General features: G+C 39.8%; 1 protein-coding gene across 4 annotated transcripts in view; it reads right to left on the bottom strand.

Annotated features, from left to right (window-relative positions):
- Positions 1-45: 45 nt before the first annotated feature.
- LOC308394217 (N-chimaerin) overlaps positions 46-22,170 on the bottom strand; it is a 30,668-nt gene continuing 8,543 nt past the window's right edge. For 3 of the 4 annotated variants that reach the window (XM_080878447.1, XM_080878449.1, XM_080878448.1), the window contains exons 5-15: positions 15,711-15,742; positions 15,441-15,554; positions 11,760-11,886; positions 10,210-10,371; positions 5,912-5,989; positions 5,160-5,244; positions 4,564-4,737; positions 3,857-3,934; positions 3,636-3,773; positions 2,562-2,667; positions 46-2,442 (exon numbers count right to left, since the gene is read on the bottom strand). In XM_080878447.1, coding sequence (XP_080734573.1) covers positions 2,271-2,442; positions 2,562-2,667; positions 3,636-3,773; positions 3,857-3,934; positions 4,564-4,737; positions 5,160-5,244; positions 5,912-5,989; positions 10,210-10,371; positions 11,760-11,886; positions 15,441-15,554; positions 15,711-15,742 — 1,266 coding nt within the window. In that variant the 3' untranslated portion in view covers positions 46-2,270. Of the gene's footprint in view, positions 2,443-2,561; positions 2,668-3,635; positions 3,774-3,856; positions 3,935-4,563; positions 4,738-5,159; positions 5,245-5,911; positions 5,990-10,209; positions 10,372-11,759; positions 11,887-12,604; positions 12,692-15,440; positions 15,555-15,710; positions 15,743-22,170 lie in introns of those variants that run through there. The other variant, XM_080878450.1, reaches the window with a different exon arrangement.

Below are 22,170 nucleotides of genomic sequence, written 5' to 3'. Positions count from 1 at the left end.
TTGAACTTCAGCAGGTCTTCTTGGACACATCCATACTCAAATGAATTAAAACCCAAAATTCAGACGACCAACTTAAAGTCATATTTAATAATTTAACTTCACCATGCATAAACCATATAGAAAATACTTTACAGCAATGACAATAAAAAAAAACCCAAAACAAAACCAAAAAAACCCAACACATTTTAATCATGATGCTAAAAAAAGCAGCTGTCACAGATCACTGAAGGGTCACAAGTTTTCATCAGGTTAGTCTGATAAGAGTTAGTCTATGGTTAGACAATGTAAATAAAGAAAACAGATAACATGAAAACATAATCCATTAGAAAAATGCTGATGCTATTTTTATGTTACATCAATTTGATTTACACCCAGCAACTGTCCTTGCTTTACAAAAAAAGAAACCAAACCAAAAAAAAAGCCAAAAAGGTCTTCAAGCCGGGTGGGTCTTCACTACTCAGTGAACCCCCCGACAAAAATGGGGGGAGGAATGAGTAAAGGTGAGTAGTAGCAGGTGGGGGTACATGCAGAAAGCCTTCATTTTACACCTCCACCCTTTCAAATGGCACTAGTTTAACAACAAATAAAAAAGCATGGACAGATGATTTCTATCATGGACACTGCTTTTACGGCATCAAAACATTACAGCAAACTCAAAAACCTCTGTAATCTGTCACCTGCTCTAGTCAGGGACAAATCTCATCTTCACTGCAGAAGGAAATTATCATCACTTCCTCCAGTTTCACAGTTAGATTAAGTGGCATCAACACAAGTGACAGATACATGACTTCCAAACATGTTTACAGAAGGAGAGGCAAAGCACCGATGCAAAGCAATTGGGATTCGACTTGATATTAAAACTTGCCCAATTATCCCACTCAGGCCAATAACAGAGATGGGCCTTGAAATTATCAGTGTGCTTCATTTTGTTGAATTGCAGTCGGGCGAGTGATGATGAATTTCAATTAGTATTTTCATTGCAAAAATCTCCTTCATAACAAAACACTGCTTAATTACAGCACCGCTTTATACAAATGACAAACCAAAACAAAAAACAGTACTGGCCTCACGTATTTGCGTTTCAAGTCAAACGAGGGTGTCCCTCCCCTCGGCATCTGCCACTACAGCAAAGTATGACGGCTAAAGCTGCCTGACAATTACTGGTAAATACTGTGTGTTCATGTCTGACAGATGGTCTGGCACAATACTTCTTGCTCTATGTTTGTAAGTTGTGTCAGAAGCAAAATTTTCACTTGGAAAGATGCTGTTTCAGGAACTGGAAAAACGCTTCCTTTAAATAGACTCTCACTGAATTTTAAGTGTCATTTCCTATCAGGTTTTCAACACGTGGCAAGTGGAGAAGTGAGAGAATTGAAGGATTGTTAATTTGCAGCTCCGCCCGCTTCATCGCCGGGCGCAATTACACATCATCACACCACAAAAAAAGAAAAAAGAAGAAGAAGAAGAAGAAGGCGGTTTGAGGTTGCTGTGTGGTTATAATTCAGCGACGGGGCAAAAGGGAGAGCTATGAAGCAAAAGCAGAGAAAGGAAAAAAGAAAGGCCATAGGTCCAAATCACTTTAGTTCCATTTGGAGGAATGAGTATGCGCCAAACGTGAGCAATACACTTTTTCCAGTCATTCATTCATTCATTCATCCGGCTGTCTACTGTTAGGAAGCCAGTGCTGCTGCTTCTTCTCTTCAAGAGGATCAAACGGGACACACTGACACTAAGAAAACAACGAAAACTTACCAGGACTTTCAATGATAAACACTAACCAAGCTAACATTTTCAATACAGTTATGTTTTTCCACAATCCAAAATGTCAAGGCATCCTTGTAGGAAGAAATGACAAGAACTTAAAGATAGATGGTGCAGTGTTTCTACCACACATTGTTAATTCTCTCGCTGATACAGGGTGTTTCTAATACCAACTCATAGAGACAAAGTAGAGCTCGTTGACTTGATGTTTTGCTCCTATTTTCATTAAACTTTAGGGAAATGCTGGGTCCTTCCATCCACTTCTTCACTCAAAGTTGCTGTGTCTCAAGATAGATTTTGTTAAATTGCTTTCATGAAGACAGACACTTCCTTCATTTCTCGATTTATCCAACCATCACAAAAGCAGGTAGTATATTTTTTGAATCCTCTCTAGCGAGACACAAGTATCTTGCATGTTTCTCCTTCATTTTCTCATTAGAAGCCACCTTTTTATCTTTAAAAGCATTCAAGTGTCATCCCCAGTCTCTCTTTTTATCTCCTCTTGCACCTCAGAACAACACATCTTCATTGGTAATGAGACTTTCCACCACAAGTCTCTGATATCGGATATCGTTGAGTGCCGTCATGGCGTCCAGCTCAGGCGCCCTCATAAGTGTTGGGCCGAAGACGATGCCTAAATTCTCGCTAGTCATGAGATTCTCCTTCTCGTATTGTGTCACTCTGAATGAAGAAAGAGACCAATTTATATAATATGTAAAAACAACAGTCAAATAATAATGGAGATACCAAAGAAATAAGTATGTAACAAAGTAAAACAACTGCTCGTGTGTGTGTCTGACCTCTTGAGGTGACCCATGAGGTATCGCAGCGTCTCGCAGTGAGCTGGTGGCAGCAGCTTCAAGGCCTCATGGAGGGCCTCCAGTCGTTTCTCTGGGTCTGTTATTTCTACAACACACACACACGAAAATATTGAGATAGTGCATCTATACAAATGATAGGTTTAGCCTCCAGGTCAATATTTTGAATAGATGTCTTTCAGAAATAAAAAACAAAAAACAAAAGACCTCAAGTCTCATTTGATTTAACAATATTTTCCTAATGAGTTTATGACCTTTGTCACAAGTTTTAAGTATTATTTTAATGAAATTCTATGGTAATTTACCACATTTGATCTAAAATAAAAAAATAAAGCAAGCTATGGCTTTAAGTATGTGTAATTTACAATTTTGTTTTAATTTTGGGGCCCACTATGTAGAGATTTTGGCCTTTAAAATAAAAATATTAAATAATAAATATCAGGTCTGTGATGAGAATATTTTTAGCCAGCATCATACAAGTGTGATTTAATTTAGGTACCTTTAAAATAATTTCTGTTCAAGAAACAGCCCGAACAGACATAGACTTCTGTTAAGGAGGGTAATAGATACTCTTTGGGTAAAGTATAAGCAAACCAACCATACCACATTATCACCTCCCCAAAAACCAAGATGACATAGTTCCATAAACTTTAACAACCAATGGTGGCTACGTCCATCTTCTATTTAACAGTCTGTTTTCAGGAGTTCTAACTAAGGTTTTATTGAATCTGTTTAAATTTTTACAGTTATTTCAGAAACCTAAATTTCTCCAATAGGAAGCTTAGAAGTCTCATGAGAGTGAATACTGGCGTGTCTAAACCGCCTTCATTTGGCTAACATCGTTTAAAAATGTAACCATACAATTTTAACTGATGTTAACCAGGGGTATTCAATTAAAATTTAAAGAGGATCCAGACTGAGAGTTGCCTCTTGGTGACCTACAAAAGAGAGGGTTGTCTAGGACTCCTTTTGTTGCTTATTTCCCTATAACCCTGAACAAGTCATCTTTGAGTTTTAAGGTAAATTGTGGTTAAAAGCCTGAATGTTAAGACCTACTTGCAGCTTCTATGAAGCGTGGGTAGGCATCATACGTGATGAGGGGTATGGGCAGCTCTCTGAAGTACAGTTTGAGGGCTCCGGTGATGATGTTGATGTCCTCGTAAGCATTTGAGGATATGTCTGCTTTCTCTCCGTCTGTGGAGGAACAATCGTGCGCATGACATTTAATTGATTTGGCAAAAGAACCTGCTTATGGAACATTGGGGGGCGACACTTACCTCTATCAAAGGCCAGTTTAACGTCTTCAATCAGCTCGCTGAAGCCTGATATTCTGTATAAACCTTCTGACTGAAGACCTGGAAGGTTTAAATCATACCAATATTAATTTGATGACTACGATAAGCTTAAATTCTGCATAACCAACTAAAAAAAATTCAGTGTACAGCCTCTCAGATGAGAATGTTTTCTATTTATGTCTTAAAGAAATGATAAAATTTATGTTTCTTTCCTGCTATTAGCAAATACAACTGAAATGGATGCAAAAATGATTATTAAACACACACAAACACAACATATGTGAAGGCAGAAGAAAGAAATAAAGCGTGGGGTGAAGACTTCAACTGTCTCTCTCGCTCCAGTCAAGTTCAATCTTTTCAAGTCTTTATTGATTTCACGTATTAGTTTCACTCAAGTCATCAATAAAATGCTGTCTGCGGCAGCTGTCTTGAAGGGAAAACTGTCACTCTCCACACACGCACACACACACACCTACATTCACAGATGAAGCGGCCTGCGTACATCTTTTTAGCATTGAGTGGGTGGGCTGACACACACAAAGGCAATCGCATCTTGCGTATGAACGCCAGCCTCGTGGGTGTTCTCCTTTCCTCCCCCTACTTCTCTTAACCTTGCTGCAAACAATACTTAAAAGCCTTTTTCTGTTATATAATCTCTGAGTCACACATACACGCTCTCTTTCTCTCACCTCTGGCCTCAATTTCCTGTATACACATGTCGACCACCATGGGCCTCTTGGTGTTGTGGGCCTTGACCAGCGTTGTCAGGTCACAGCTGTACACCTTCTTGACGTGCCGAAGGTCTGGCTGGCAGTCGTTGGGTACGACTTTGGAGCACTGCTTATGGACGTTCAACCCACAATCTGACAAAGAAACCCAGAATTTTGTTTTATGTCACTTTATGTCCATTTTTAGACATCTCTGTTTTTTTATTTTTTATTTTACTTGTGATGATCCTTAAGAGTCATTGTTAGACTGCATGATGAAAGTTGCTTTTAAATGTAGGCGTTGCAGAAGCCCAGTTCAATCACCCACACATGCAGTAGTGATCACACTGACAGCTTATTCTTTGGCACCCAAGCCAGTCTTTTAACATTTTAAAATCCATGAAACGGCGCAGATGAGTCAACAACAGTGAAAGTGATTAACTTTAGCCTGCTCTCCTACTTTCGAGTCATGCTTTAAGACAGAAAGTACGAGTGAAAGAATTGGAAACTGAATCATGATTGGAAGAGAAAAATTACTTTATGGCGAGAAGGAATGTGCTTGTTTGTTTGTGACTTACCTGCACATTTCACTCCCTGAGCAATGAGACCCCACATGAAGTTGGCACAGTACTCACACCAGTGGGGACCCCTGAATGTATGAACCTGGTTAAATAGGCATAAAAAAAGACAAACTCGATGTGTTTAAACGTTATATTTGCCACAATAATTATTAAACAGCAGCAGATTGGGTCAGAGAAAAAATAAAAAGAGTGAAACACATCAGTCAAAATAGCCAATAATTGTATATTTGAGAGAAAAGGGTGGGAAAATTATTCATATGATCCAGATTGGGTCAAGTAATACCTGAATACCAGCAGTAACCTTTATTAGAGACGGACAAAAGACTGATGGAGACACAACAGGAGTGCTGAAAGGGTGCTCAGAGACAATTTATAGTGAGAGCAGAGTTTTAATCTGCTCATTTATTGCACAAATTGGCTCTGTATAATGAAATGCTAATAACCTCCATCACATCGCAGTACTCTTTGTGTGTCTGTGTGTGTGTCTGTCCACATTTCTCTTGAGCTCGGGACACTGTGGCTCTGTTGTGCCTCTCACTAATAATACACAAAATCATTATACGGGAATCTAAAAGTAAACAAAGGCTGAAAACATGAAGATTGTGTGTGTCTGTGTGCGTTTGTGTGTGTTTCTTAACACTCTAAGCCTTCTATGGTGAATTTGAATAAGTCCCCACGAGCTGAATCAGCGATTCTGGCAGCACACTCACACACATAAATAGGATTTGGGGAGCAAAGGAGTGTCTCACCTTGAAGTTGTGGACCTTCTCGTACTTGGGCGCCAAGTCGCTCTCCCTCAGGGTGGCCCGCCGCACCAGTGATGTGAGCTGTGAAAGGGCAAAAGATCGGATTGGATGCCAGAAAGTGGAAGCAGGGGAGGTGGGTTTGGAGGGGGCTGTTGCCCGGTTGGCTGCAGCACTGGGGTCCGAGGAGCCCGCGGAGAGTGGCAAGGAGGGAATTGAACCAGCACTGGCATTCAAGGCGAGCGCGGCAGTAAACAAAGAGCCCTTCTGACTTATTTCCTTCTCGCCTCGCCTGCGTGACTTCTTTTTACCCCTCCTAACAACATACGACTCTTGGCTCGGCATTGTGGGATCAACAGAGAAAAAGAAAAAATAATATAAAAGAAAACAAAGTTCAAATCCCACTGATTAAAACAATAAACCAAACAGCCTGCTGAAAAATTTAATTATTCTTAAAGGCTGCTTTAAAATAAAATAAATAAATAACATAAGAAAAAAAAAATCCCAGAATAATTAATAAAGTAAAAAAAAAAATAGCAAAACAACTATACTAAATCATCTCACAGCTCCATCTGACAACAACAACCCAAACCGAATTCCAGTTCATTAAAAAACAAAAAACAAACAGAAAACAAACAAACAGAAAAAGCCAGGCAGGCAACAAGAAATCTGTCCTGAAAACTTCAGTGAATAAAACTCAATAAATCTCCACTCCTTGGAAGGTGTTTGTGAAATCCTGATGCGACAGAATTCCTGTGTCTCGCTCTCGTGTAGGTGAACGCGTCAACCCACATGGCTCTGTATATATGTGTGTGTGTGTGTGTGTTAATCCGCTTTCCCCATCCTCTACACCAGGCAGAAACAGCGCTTGGGAGGGAGGGAGGCGGAGAGAGCCAGAAGAGGAGGAGGAAGGTGGGGGGAGTAAGCTGAGCTACGGTGCAGCAATGGATGAATTTAACAGGTCACAATGAGAGGGGAAGGAGCCAATCAGGATGCTGCATTTTCTTGTTGTTCGTCACCAATTCTGCCACCTCGATGGTCCCAGGAGAGACGGCGAAAAGGAGGGAGAACGAGCTGAGAAACAATATGTTGTTTCATTCATTCCTTCACATTTTTTTTCTTCCTCTTTGTTTCCCCCCGTTTTCCTTTGTCATTCCACCTGCAGCAGCTGGATGCGTTTCCACTAAAAGCTTCCAGTATTTATGACAACTAGGAGCTGCTGTATCTGCCTTATACACCCGGCGGTAACAGATAAACACAAACCTTGTGTCCTCGTGTTGCTCTTGGGTTGCATCCATTGTCTCATGCCACATAAGGAACATTATATAAGAGCAGTTTAGTCTGGACTTAAGTGCACTTTAGAAGACGTCCCTTGTCAAGTACTGCCTCTGGGAAGGGGGATGTTTTCTCTTTTTCGACTTGTTTTTGGGCAAAGAATATGTAAGATTTACAAGCTGTGTGTTTTCTATGGTCCCACAGATAGATATAACCAAAGAAACGTGTGGATTTTTTCATCACAAATCCAATTAAAACAAGCTGCCGCACATCCAACTTCATTAATTCTCAGCTTATACACACAACACAGTGAATATGTATGACTGATCATGGATATTTAATGACTGTTGTCACTGTGCTGAATGCAGCGGGGTGCAGGTTGGCGCACAAAAGAGCACTTTGATCACAGTCAGATGCAAAAAGGGCAAAAAAAAAAAAAAAGACAGAAAAGGAAGAACCATAACAGCTGTAGATAAAATCTGCAGAGCTAAAAGTCACCGGATATTACTGAGTTTTTCTATCATTTTCTCAGGTAGACCAAAAAGTGCAATCTTATTTTTCCGCCACATTTCACCTCACCGTCCAGTGATTTCAATCTGATAACAAGGCTTTAACAATTAATGTTTAAAAACGCACGTCTGAATCGCCCTCAAAGGCACAGTAAAACAGAGTTTAACCCCCGTAACTAAAGGTGATTAGCTGCATGAAAAAAAATACGAATTTCCTTCTCGTGTTTGTTGTTCCCACAGTGAGCTGCCTCTGGTCTCAATGTCACTGGCGTACTGCTTTGTCTGCAAATCCACCCAATTATGAAGGCACACACGTACACAGGACTACCCCCATCACACACACACACACACACACACACACACACAGTGATGTATGAGGTGCAGTGCAGGTGGTCATGCACTGCAGGTCACATAAGGCCTCATGATGCTGAGCAGTGGTTTAGCAGATAAACATACTGCACTGTGGGTGTTTGTGTGTGTGTGTGGAAACTGGATTATATTATTGTGTGTATGTGTTTGTGTGTGTATGCAGGGGTCTTGGGGGTTTTGTAGTATAAGCCTGAATGCAGCTGCATGCACTCATCAGCACAAACTCACAGTTGCAGAACTGAAATTTGCATTAGAAGTTGCTCAGTCATTAGCAAGATGACCAAGAAACCTCGCATCTTCCTATTTAAAAAAAAAAAAGAAAGAAAAAAAAAGAAAGAGAAAAAAACCTCGACCGACAGGAAAAAAGTTTCCCCTCAGTTCCTGCTTTAACACTAATTAATTCACATCTGAACGAAAATTAATGAGCCGACAACAAACTTGATTCCTGTATACTTCGTAGCTTTTGGGACATAGCAGGTTTCTGCAGGCAAACCGCTGTTATGTAATTTTACTGCAGAGCCCTTGGCTGGAGGCCATCTCTCCTCTGCATCCATCCTCCGCCTCCTTCTTCTTTTTCTTCACCTTCTTTCTCCATGTTCCTCAACTCTCATCCTTCTATCCTGCTGCTGCATTTACACCAACTTTCCTCTGCTCATTTGAATTCTCTACGTGGTCTCTTAACATTTATAGACCTAATCTTTTTAGATATATGTGTTTATCATTTATACGTTTTGGTGGTATATACGCTCACATTAGGCATTATGAATGTTATAACCTCTAGTAACACAGGTAAGGTTCAGAGACTTTAAGAAATTACATAATACCTCATACTGCTCACAGTATAAATCCAGTATGAACTAAACTATCACTTGTTAAACTGAAACAGAAATGTAGAACTTTTTATTACCATGTTGTATACACTGTTACCAAAAATGGTTAAATAGCTAGGAAAAACACGCCCTATCAATGGTCTGCTGCACTTTTTCAAAGTCTTGAACAAAATTCTGTTGCAGATACAAATTTTGGCGACCATTATCTTGCGTTCAGGTGACGTACGCTGAACATGCAACTTGAAACGGACACAAATGGAGAACCTAACACTGCACATTGGCCGAACCTGATAAAGAGGTGATGGGATTCATACAGACATCTGAAAAGGTCTTTATCAACAGGAAAAACCTGTACAACTTATTAAAATACATTTACACACCCAAAATTTATGCTTTCCTTCACATTTTCCAAAGCTGTCAGGCAGGTCAGATTGAATTCTTTTGCAGGGCCGAATTTGCCCACTGTGCCCTATGTTTGACATCCATGTACTAGAGGATTGTTGCATTGCTTGGACCAGCCTAAAGTAACAGATTTACATTAATGCAGCGCTTTAGTGTAATTAACAGTAATTAATTAAGTCGTGTTATCTGAAACCAAAGTCTGTGATACTTTTCAAAAGTCTTAATTCAGTATTTAGAGGTGAGTGAAACGAAATTCTGTCACAAATACAAATTTTGGTGAATAAATGATAATCACTGCATGTATGACCATGCTTGTGAAAAGTTTAGTTCAGATTGGACGACCCGTTAACGAGGAGATGGGGTACATACAGTAATGTATACATTATGCTACTAAGCCAGCAAATAACCAAAATATATACATTTCTTTTTTTTCCATTTTTAATTATCCCACATGTCTGGACTTCACAGTGTAGACTCCAATGTCCTCATCCTTTGCCACTCCTCTGATTAAAATGAAAAAAACTAGGACTCATCTCAGTGACTGTAAACTTCAGCCAACATTTCTTATTCAATCCCCCGCCAAGGCCTTCAGGTCAGTTGCCAGGAACATGTTTTTAAGAAGCATCTTCCAGAGTGTCTACACAAGATCCTTCTTAAAAACCCACATTTCGACATTTCTTGTAGGAAGTGATAAGCCCAGAAAATATTGACTTGTATTCATTGTGATTACAGATTAAGGTTTATCATTCTTATTATTCACCCTCTAAAGCTCTAAAGTATAGATCCTCTGAATGATCTATTCAAAGGTTTTGGACAAGTCTGAACAATAATTACGAAGTCAAACTTGGTGCATCTTACAGCAGATAAATGACATCACGCTCATAGGATATACGATATCTAGATCACTGATTGTCCTCACCCTTTCCTCTGTGTTGTGGTCATCTTTGGCTGGAGTCGGTCCGTCAGGTTCCTCCTGGCTGTGAGGGAGGTGTTTTTTCAGGGTGGGCTCCTGGTTCAGAGTGGTGTATCCCACATGCTCGTAGATAGGGTTTATGGTCATCTTAGCGATGTACTCTGCTGCCTGAGAAGAGAATTAAATCCCTGTAAATTCAATCTGGGAAACTGTTGCCTTGTCTTTGTATCTCTGAAGGCAGCAGAGAATTTTTTTGGCTTCCAGGGAATAAAATCTTGCCTCTTACCTATAGATTTGGCCCCGTTTTTAGATTTATAGACTTCTTCCAACTTATGTTTAGGTAGTCTATGGGAAGTTCAGTGTTTCTGTGTCCCCTAAAACCTTACATTTTTACTGTTAATTTTTCTTTAGCTGGCCCACAACTATAACTAATAATGTTCTTCATTATCCATGTTTTGTGTCCTGAGACACTTTTTTTATAGTTGAAATAAGCAAATAATAAATAATGGGACTTCTGTCTTCTGAAAGAGATTTGAATTCTGCTCATCTGGACGTAGAATTTTCTCTCTAAGTGATTCCTTCATGCTGACTGCAGGTTTCCTCAACCCTATAAAAAGTACATTTGCGCAATGACTGAAACTAGCGCTACTAACTAACAATGGCTCATCAGATCAGTTTCATGATCGTTGATATGCAAATTCTCATGATCACTGATCAATGACCATGAGTTCCATTCACAGAGAGTTGGGGAATGGCTGCAATCACAGCATTTTAAAATGATGAAAGATATACTTATAGGCCCCCTCCTTGATTCAGAGTAGGTGTTTCCCTTTTCACGGAAACGGCCTCCTTGACTCCCCACTCAAACTAACGTTTCTCCCTGTCCAGGATGTGTACAACTTCATCACTGAAAGACTGGCCACTGGTCTCTAGTTGGAAACAGACTGGAGACTCGTGGCCGAATGAGACAGCTCTTCTGGACTGTGCCATCTGCTTAGCTAGAGGTTGTTTGATTTAACTGTCAATGTGATCGTCATTACAATCTGCATATCAATGTATCAATGATCATAAAACTGATCTGACGGCCCATTGTTAGTCAGTGTTTACTAGTTGCTAATTTGGGTCATTATGCAAATATACCATTTATAAGGTTGGGTTGGTCAAGGTTGTTCAGTTGAGACTGAATAAGACAGTTGAATGAATAATGACGCGTTTTTCCCACTCACAATACATCCAGATGAACAGAGTCAGCTTTCTGGGATTTCTTTACCAGGATGACTGAGCATGCATCAAGGCATTTCAATTTTCCTTCTGTCTTTGTGACTTTTTAAGGAATTTAAGTGTTCACATGATCATGAAAGTGATTAAATATGTCTCAAACTGATGGATTTACACCTGTCAAAGACAGTAAAACTTTTTTGAGAAATGTTGCCATTCTGACAAATACCCATCCATAATTCATACTGAGGCATCACAGGCTTTTATGTCTCTCTGCTGAACAGGACTGCTATAAATAAGGAAAGCAGGAGGAAGGACAGATCAGTGCAAAAACGCACCTTTGTCTCGATATAGAGTGTGATGAGGCCATCTGTGACGAGGTCATGGATGGACTCAAACCTTTTTTCCCCAACAAAGTGTTTCCCGTCATGGTAGAGACGGAAGTTTCTTGTCTGGTTCCCAAACCTGCAGATAAAAGAAATGAGCAAATTTTGTTATTCGGTATTTTGAAAGTCAAAATTTATGTTAAATCTTTTCCTTGAATTTTTTTTTCAATTAATGCATCCTCAGGGTCTGACTCAAACCTTGACAAATTTTGATAAGAGAGGGCCTATAAAATAGCAATAACCTTGTATCTGCCAGTCTTTGTAAGTCGAGGGTCAAAAACTGAGGTTATCTGCAAAACATGTCGTTACTCTCTCCAATTTAAAATCCTGTAGCTTTGCTTTCCGCTAACACGGAGCCAGAAAAGAGTGGCACAAACTCTAATCGACACACAGACTTTGAACTGGGCCACCACATGTGCGCTGTTATTTCTTCCTCAGCGGATCACAATGAGATTAAAGCAGCACTGTTAAATCATTAACCCAAAATCCAACCTTTCTTTTTTCTACCACTCAGACTGGGACTCAAGTTTATGAAAGGGTATTTATGGAAGGTAATTATAACCACAGGGGTAAGGAGGGACAGTAAATGACTGAGAACAGTTGCGCAGGTGGAAAAAAAAAAAATGACACAGCTATGAATAGACCGAACTGACCCAAAACTAAATTCAAATTAAGCCATGCACCCATTTAAAAGTGTGACACCTACTCTGAGAAAATGATAGCTCACAGTCAAGTAAAACTAACAGCGAAGTGTGGGCAGCCGGGTAAACTGACAGAAAACAAGAAACAAGCCTTACTGTTAACAGGCTTACTCTCACTCTTTCACAAGCCTTGCTGTGAGGAAACATGTGCACGTAAAGTTGAGCTCCTCTGAGCTGTTTAAAGGTTGACTGCAGAGATAAATCCTCACACCTTACAGCACCTGAACACAATTAGACAAGCTTTAAAAAGCAGCATGCACTGTCACACAAATGTGTGCTTGTACAGACAGAAAGGTGTAGCCTTGGTAGTTAATATCATATTCTGTGTCTGTATTTCTTCTCACTCTGGCACTGGATACTGTATCAATATAGTTTACACTATGCTTTGAGATGGGAATAGGGCCGATAAGGGGGAAAGGCCTTGAAAACACTGTCACAACATATATCAAAATGTAAATATTTGATCATAATACTCTAGTTCTATCATGGATATCTGATAGCTATAAATATTGTAGAACTGCAGATGGCTAATAGCTAGTAGCTAAACTTTATATAAACACAGAGCTAAGGCAGTCAAATGATGGAAGTTTTGAGGTTACAGCTTTTCCTTTCAGTAAATTTGATCATGTAGAGATTCTGGTTGGTACTAGAGCTATGATTTATGTATCGCACTGCAATTGTGTCCCTTTGCATATCTGCGTACAGAGAGGGTTTTTTTTTCAACCAACAGAACTGTGCTCACATGCAGTCCATAAAATTAAACCATAAACCATAAAATATCTCCTTTATGGTTCAATTTATACTCCATCCATCCATCCATTCTCTTCTATTATCCAATCCTCTCAACAGGAAATTTGAGTATTAAAAAAAAATAACAAGACGGAACAGTCGACCGACATAAAGTATTCTGCACATTGTGCAAGAAGGAATTTTCTTTTCACCGAAGCACTTCCAGCTTAAAATATCACATTGACACGAAGCATACGTTAGTCGGGGATGCTGCTAGGACCTTGGCTAACGCGTCACCCAGCTTGCGACAAACCACTCACGGAGCATCGGGGACTGAGTAAGTCTACCTCAGAAATACTGACTGACACAATTGCCAAGTGGATTGCAACAAACTGCAGACCTATTAATATCGTTGAGAACAAGCGCTTTACATAGCTTTGGTTCCTCGTTTCAAGGACTTGAAGTGCCTCTCCAAGAGTGACAGAGAGAGTGGATAAATGTTTACAGAGTTTTTTGTTAACATGAATGTTTAAGATGTTCAATAAACATGTTAAGTGCATATATTTTCCCATTTTTCTGGGGTCTGTTTTTATCATGCAAAATGAAATGTGATTAATATTGAATAAAAATGAATGATATTTAATCATGATTAATCAAAATGAATCCACAGTAACCCTGTGGCGAATTAGATTAAACATTTTACTTGTTTGACAGCACTAATATATATTATATATTAGTGCAGTAGTTCCCAAACTCTTTTTGCTAGCCCCCCCCCTTTGCTTTACAAGAAAAATGTTTTTCACGTCGCGCTGTGCGCCACGTTATTGTTTACATGAGATGAATTGCAGAATGGCAGATAGAAACAAAATACTGTTAATCTGATTATCTTCAGGTTTTACACGCTTACATATACACACACAGTTACTGTCCCTCCATTTAGAAAGGCAGAGGCGTCACGGTGTGATTATTTTACCTGTAGTTTTTTTTTTTTTTTTTTTTTTTTACTGTGTAATAATATTCAACATTGCTATCAGTACATTTTTCAAAAAATGCCTCTCTGTGCAAAATGGGTTTAAACACATAAACAGCTGTGGGATCCTGTTTGTCTGTGATTTGAACCGGGGGAACAAATCATGGCAGGATCAGCCTGATATTATTTGTATCCCACTGTAACTTTACTGTGTAAAGAGCTAACATCTCCAAAATGTCAGGAGTAGTTAGTCATTACAACAAGTGTTTGTGAACTAAAAATCAAGAATGTGGGATACTGTTTGTCCTTGATTTGAAGGTTTTCCCTTCATGCTCCCATTCCATCCAGTATTTAAGTCTGATGTCATTAGCTATGTCTGGGCCCAAACTACGCTGCAGGTCCCAAAGTCAAGCGCTCACTGCACCATCACTGAGAGTTGAAAACTGTCTAAATTCTTTCATCTGTAATAAAATGATCAGTGTGACTTAACGGAGTTAGAAGTTACCAGGGAGTTAGCTTGCTAGTTTCCATCTAAATATAATATAGCATGTTCTGACTGAGAGAAAAGGTAAAACTTACAGCTCTGCTATCACTTCCAACATAAATGGAGACAGAAAACTAAACAGCAGTGACTTTTGCAAGGTTACTGAAATTGGGATAGCTGGTATGTGTTAGCTAATGATGTGCTACGTAATCGCTACCGACACACCTATGTTAGCATAATATAAACAGTGAAGCTGGAGGACAAACGCTAACTTTTTTCCACTCAATAGAAGTTAATGTGAGGGTTCCCGATGGTTAGGGACAAATGCAATTGCATGGCAGGATGTTGTAAAAGGACCAAACTTCAGTCAGGAGAACAAGTGAGAAAATCCATCCATAATACAAGGTTAGTCATTAATATACTGCTGCATTGCCTGGGCTGTAGTTACATCATAAGGTTTTAAAAACTGAGCTTTAAAATTAGCGGTAATAAAAACCGAAAGAGGCTGACAGTGATCACTGACTGTTTTAGGTGCTTGTAGATTAAATAAAACAAGATGCAAAGCATTAAAACATGTTAAAAACACAACAGCCTTATTAAACGCATAGTAGTTTGGGCCCAGTAGCAGGATCCATCCCGTCATCACTTAAAGACAATGCTCTTACTCCAGAATGCTCTTCTCGGTTTTTTTGAAAAATCTAGTGTTGCCAATAAGCTCATGTTTGTTCTGTCTCCCCAAACTAGCATACCTTAGAGCCAGTGTGTAAGTGCCTGGCTGCCTCTGACTCTCTCTGATGAGGTAGCTGCCCTCTGCCTGACTCAGTAACTGGTCAGCCTCTTCTCTTGAGATCATCCCATGGAACCTGGATGCAAAAATAGCTAAATGTAAGCTTATTTGATAAACTGAAGAATCTAATGAAGAAAAATCCACATACCAATTGAAAATAATCCTCATTGTTTATAATGTAATGACACAAAGTGCTTAACACAATCTACTACTACAGAGAAAGCCAACTTACTCTCTGCCATAGTATTTAGGTCGGTTTTCCACCTGTAGGGGAGAGAAATGGTGATTGTTAAATAAACAAAAAATTAAAATAATCTCACAATACAGTGTGTAAAATGCTTTAACACTACACAAGTTGTGTGCTCTTGCTCAAAGAGCATGTAACATTTTCAGCATTTGAATGTAAGCCTCACTTAACACTCAGCTGTGTGTGTGTATGAGTGAGAGTTTGTGAGTGTGTGGGCATCAAGAAAATTGCATGAGTCAGATAAAAAGCAGAGCATCGTGTTATTCTCAGCAAAACTGCTGTTGAGCCAATAAATCAGCAAGGGCCTAACAAACAATGGTAAATAATAAGTTAAATGCCCTATGTCTGTGTGTGTGTGTGTGTGTGTGTGTGTGTGTGTGTGTGTGGGGGGGGGTCTCAAACACCATAAGATGTAGATAAGGAGCAATCAGGGAATGGAAATCGAGCACTTGTACATGGAGTCACGATGGAAACAAGTTTTTATTTTTAGAAGAAATTGGAGCACAAACTAAATGCCTACTGACTCTAATGCAAAAGTGGTCAAGTTGGTAAAATCCCGAGGGGGGGCAGAATTAGTCTAGCTGTTGAGGAGAGAGGAGACATGCGATCTCTGCTGTCTGCCATGCACGTGCACCTCTGGACAGCGTCCAGATCTGCTCTGAGGCCTGTCAGTAAACCATGCATGCAATGGACATACTGTTGAGTGCAAGCTTGGGGGGGAAAGAAGCAAAAAGAAGCTTATCTTCAGTCTTTTCAAAGTTTTTGAATGAAATGATGAAATAAAAGGGCACAGAGGGAAATGGAAAGATTTTTTTCACAATGTGTCAGACAGGGCGTGGAAGCAAACACATGAAATTAAAAAAATAGTGGATCTGAATATATGTCGGTACCAGCATTTACAGAGGCCAATGAAAAAAGCTAAATAAAGATACTGCATGCTTGCTCACCAGAGGGCACTCTACAACTTACCGACATGTTTGGAACACCACAAACACAAAAACTAGCTGATCAGGGGCCTGTTCTTCGTACGTCGCTTACTACATCCAAGATCAAATGACACATCCAAGACCAAACCATCGCGCTAACCGTGAGCTCGCTAATCCGGTTCCCCGAACACACCTGCTGTTGACGATTAGTACAGCTGGACGCAGGAATGTGACATCACTGGGTGTCGTAAAAGGGGCTACGCATCGATAGTAGAAACATTGATCGGCAACCCGCTGATTGGTCGGCGAAAATGTCGAAGGGGCGTGCTCGGTATTTTCCGGCAGCAGAGCAAGAACTCATGAGTGAGGGATTTCAGGAGTTTCAGAGTTTAATTAAAACGCAAGAGAACACTGCAAAGGCTGCAAAAGCAAGGAGAGAGGGCTGGCAGAAAGTTGCTGACAAATCAAACTCGTAGGTAATTTAATAATAATAATAATAATGGATTGGATTTATATAGCGCTTTCCAAGGCACCCAAAGCGCTTTACGATACCACTATTCATTCACTCCCACATTCACACACTGGTGGAGGCAGCTACGGTTGTAGCCACAGCTGCCCTGGGGCAGACTGACAGAAGCCAGGCTGCCATATTGCGCCATCGGCCCCTCTGGCCAACACCAGTAGGCGGTAGGGTAGATCTATCATATGACACTATATTGTCCAATATCATATGGCATTATATTATATTATAATATGTTATATTATATCCCCTTTCACATTAGAGCCACAACAGGACCCACAAGAACATGGGAACAAGTAAAAGTGGAATACAGGAGTATTCTACAGAATGGTAATATTTATCTCTTAGATTGCTTTTCGTCTCTTGGCAAGGTAATACTGGCCTGTAATACTCTGTTAATTTGTTCATAACAGCAACCAAGAAAAGGGCAGAGGAAAAAAAGACAGGTGGTGGTCCTGCACCCCCTCGTCAACAAGTTGGTTAAGTAAATAATACCCTCACGGGAATATCGATATCTCTCAATGAGCACACTGTCGCGCTGAGCTAAAGGATCCTGTCTATCCCGCAATATACGCTGAATTCTGAGGACTCTCCTTATCAATCTTGCACCTTCCGCAATGGGTGGCTCGCGTATACGGACAGGACATGGCTGCGACAGGCTTCCCAAATCCACCTTCGCTTTTATAGCCGTGGTCTCTCATCTTGATTACACGAAGTAATTTGCAATTACTACTCTGAAATATGAATTACATCTGTAATAATCACATACATGTGATAGAATGTTAATAGTACATTTCCCTTTTTTAGGAAATGACCTGTATGTATCTGTGTGACATCAATAAAAGGATCAAGTGCTGCATTATCTTTAGTTATATTGATGTTATTTATTTATGGTGAAACAGTGGTGGAATATCGCTGTTGCTTTCGTATAAATGAAGCGGACATACCTGCGTGGCCGCGATCTAATCCTGTTTACATAAAGTAAACCTGCTCCCGAGCAGGTTTACGCTTACGGCTCTGTTGCTATGACAGCAAGTCCCGGATGAGCTTCGGGGAACCGAACGATCCAGGATCACGCAAAATCGTCAACAATCTAATCCAGCTAACTTACTTAGCGAGGTACGAAGAACAGGCCCCTGAACAGAGTCAGGCAAAAATAAATAAAAAATAAATAACAAATGTTAGGGAAATATGTTGTGTGTGCCTGAAAGGAAACTTAAAAAAAAAATTCAGCCAAAATATCAGACTTTTCACTAAATATTGGTGTCGGTGTCAGTATCAGTCTTTATTGGTCGGCTCTACTTTGAGCTAGGCTAAGACTCACCTCTGTTAAAACTCTTCATGCAAATCTAACCAGAACATTTTGAGTATTTCTGCTAATAGGCAAACTGAACCAAGGTAGTAATGATGTCACTAAATGCAGCTAAAGGTATGTATTTGCAAGTTGTATGTAGTCCACTCTGTGAGCCAAAGGTTCAGACTTTGCTATACACTTTTCTACTCTTGGATATCTGTGTGGTATCACTAAAAAGGGGATGGGACTAATATGGTCAGCACAGGCACACATATTTGCCTGTGAGCACAGAAGTAACACCCACCAACCTTCTGTTTAAAAGGTGCAACCAATCAGAACAAAGCTGGCCAAAAGGGAGAAGGAAGGGTCTTAACCCTTTAAGACCTACCATAGAACCAAGCCCGCCAGAGCTTATATTATATTTTTACATGCTGTAGGGCCAATTTTGGAAGCATTTCAAGTTGATATACATCAATACAACCATTATATCCCAAATTTTAATAATATGTCTGCATTAAGTGCATAGTAATTATATAAATTGCAAAAAAGTGCAATAAAGTACAAAAAAATGTAAAATCGTTTTTGTTTTTTTAACATATATTTCTATTTAGAGAAATTTAAGAGGCTTATCCCTCAAAACTGTAAATACAAAAAATTTTCACAAAATAGTTTCCCACCACAGGAAATTTATTTTGAGTGTCTTCATAGTTTTATTTTTGAAATACACCAATTTTTATATACTGCAGGAAAAACGAAAATAAATATTATAATGCAAATTTGCAAAAAAAGCAGCATATGCATCAAAATAAACTATTTCCAGCAGTGCAATATGAGTCCTAAGCATCCCAGAAAAGACACAGAAAGTCATAAAGTCAAACATAACTTTTAAAAACACCAGTATAGGCTCATAAGGCCCTGATAGTAAAAAACTACATTTCCGCAAAATGACGTCACTTCCGGTTTTGGGCAGGAAATGGAGGACATGCGATAGTTCGCGCTGATGGACGTAGGAAGTGTTACAAACAGCTGATCGGATCGGCAAAGCGTGTTTCTGGAATATTATGTTTTTGTTGCTGCAAGTGCTTTTTATGGAGTTGTTGCAAAGATATATGTGGAAGGAAACCGTGACCGAGGACAAGCTGATAGCATAAGATGTAAGTACAACTCCTCTGGTTTCATATGCAAAAAAAATTATTGCGCTAGCTTACGTGGTTCCGGTTCTACAGGTATTTAAAAATAGTTACGCAAAACGGAGCGTGCTGCTCTGACCGGCTTTAAAGGGTTAAAACGGCTCATTTCTGAAAAATGTGAATTGAAGGTCACCAAGGCCCAATTTAAGATTCCAACAATAAAAATATGGAGATGGGAATTACCACAATAGATAACCTTTAAGGAAGAAAAGATAAAATATTACAGTAAAATTATACTTTATGGTCCCAATATGACATTTCTCTTCACAATTTATGTGGTCAAATCACCTTATAATATTTTTAATTTATGGCAAAAATAATTACCTTCCTCACACTCAGAATGTGAGGAAGGTAACTGGCAATACAATAATACAAGAGCAAAAAGAACAAGAGTAACTATGCTTCATGGAAAAGAAGTGATAAAAGACCAACAAGACCAAACATCATCGTCATCTGAAACAACTGCTAAATTAACCCTTCAGTTAATATCAACAGGAAAGCAGCTTTAACATGAAATCAATACTGAATGTTTAAAATATCAGTTATTGCACAGATGAGTACATTTTAAACTATTATGTGAACCAACTTGTCTAGAAAGTCTGAATCCGCTAAACCATGCCAGAAAATTTTAAACCATGATCACAGATTTACTGAAAATCTTTGAACTGTTCAGCCTATCCACATATTAAATTTCTGATACTATATTTCAGAAACATGTGGCTAGTAAATGTTTGTGATTATTATATGACCTTTTTCCTTCAGAGAGGTGTTGTTATGTTTTATCCACTCAAAAAACCTGGTCAAGAACAGAGTTTTTCATGGCACTACTCTTGCCTCTGTGCCCTTTAAAGCAAAGTCAAATCAATAAACCTACAAATGTTTTCAACACCAAGTCACTTAAATGCACTGCAGGCTGTGTTTGCTTCTTTAATGTTGTGTAATTGATTGTTTGATTGCACTGCTTTAAAAAATGTTATTGCCATAGCAGTAACACAGCGTAACCTCCGGTCCTCCAGCTAAAGGACACACACACTCTCTTTGTCTCCTTTGCACCACTGTTATGCACCACAAATTGTACCAAAAGTACCAGCAGCAGATAAGTGCTTATTGGTACATCATTAAATCACATACGGCTGCACACCCAGGAGACAAAGTGGGGCTGCTGGTGGGGGGGGGGGGGGGTTCTGCTTGCTTCAAATAGGTCAGCGGTGACTACCAAACCAAGGCCAGGGCATCAGACACAACAGCTGCTCATTTTGCATACGCACGCACGCGCGCACGCACGCACGCGCGCGCACACACACACGCGCGCGCGCGCACACACACACGCGCGCGCACACACACACACACACACACACACACACACACAGCCTACTATCCTCCCATCATACCCTAAGATGACTGTCTTTACACGCAAAAACCAGATGTACAACCCCCCCATCCATCTTTATTAATCCCCCTTGGATTTCTCCAACCCATGCTGAGCAGATGTGCTGCTGCGTGGCATTTAGTGGACATCAGCATCATGCCAAACCACCTGCGTGCCCTGGGCTAGGACAAAACCTCTTCTCAATAAACTACTCCACCACTAACTAAGACATAAACACACTTCAGTTTGCTGTAATAATTAAATAAAGCTGTTACAAGTGAATTCGTTTGTGGGAATAACTGGATATTTCCTTACTACTTTAACAAGTGAAGCACCAAGCCTGCATTTTCAGAGGATGAGGATCAGCTGGAACACGACGCTAAGAGGTTTTTTCATGTCCTTTGTGTAGCTCTGGATTAGTGTAGCGTGTGACCTTTAGCACAACATAATTTCTGATCTCTCCCATCTATCCTGTTATGCCTGTTCCTCTGCTAACGAAGCAGAACAGCTTTGAGTACGGCAGGGACAGAGTGTGAAAAATCCTGTTAGATTGCCTTAATAATACCAAAGCTAAACATAATAAGAGCATGATATAGTGCCGGCTGACAACTTTAGATTAAAGACAGCTTGACAAATGTCGCCCCTGAAAAAAACTGAGAGGTGAAGTGCAGCAGAAAAAACAATCAGCCTTGGTACAAGCTGAGTCAGCAGTCTCTTTGAGGAGACAAACATGCTTACTCCAGACTTGATCTACACCAATAAGGTTTCTGTTGTTGGTTATTATCACACTCAACTGTCATTAAAACCAAGAACAGAAACTATGCTGATGCTAGAGATTCAGGGTAAAGGGGTCTCAAACTTACAGCTGAAGTCCTTTGCACGATTTCAGTAGATTTCACTTGAAAAATCCATAATGACACATGCCCATACGCTCTAAAACTTTTAACAGAACAGCGGGTTCTTACCAAAGCATGGAAAGAAGCAGTTTTCTGAAGTAAGAGCAAGTACAACAAGTACACATGTAGACTTCATCACCTGCTTCACATGCTATATACATGCAGAACCACAAGATGTCACGCTGGAGCTCAGCTGCTTCCAGTGGACTGCAGCCCAGCTCATTGCTAAATTCCCCCCAGGTGTCCTAAG

This window comes from Rhamphochromis sp. 'chilingali' (assembly GCF_963969265.1).
Source record: "Rhamphochromis sp. 'chilingali' genome assembly, chromosome: 3".
Classification (NCBI taxonomy): Eukaryota; Metazoa; Chordata; class Actinopteri; order Cichliformes; family Cichlidae; genus Rhamphochromis; species Rhamphochromis sp. 'chilingali'.
The sequence above is the reverse complement of the archived record's forward strand: the minus strand, read 5'-3'. Positions and strand labels throughout refer to the sequence as shown.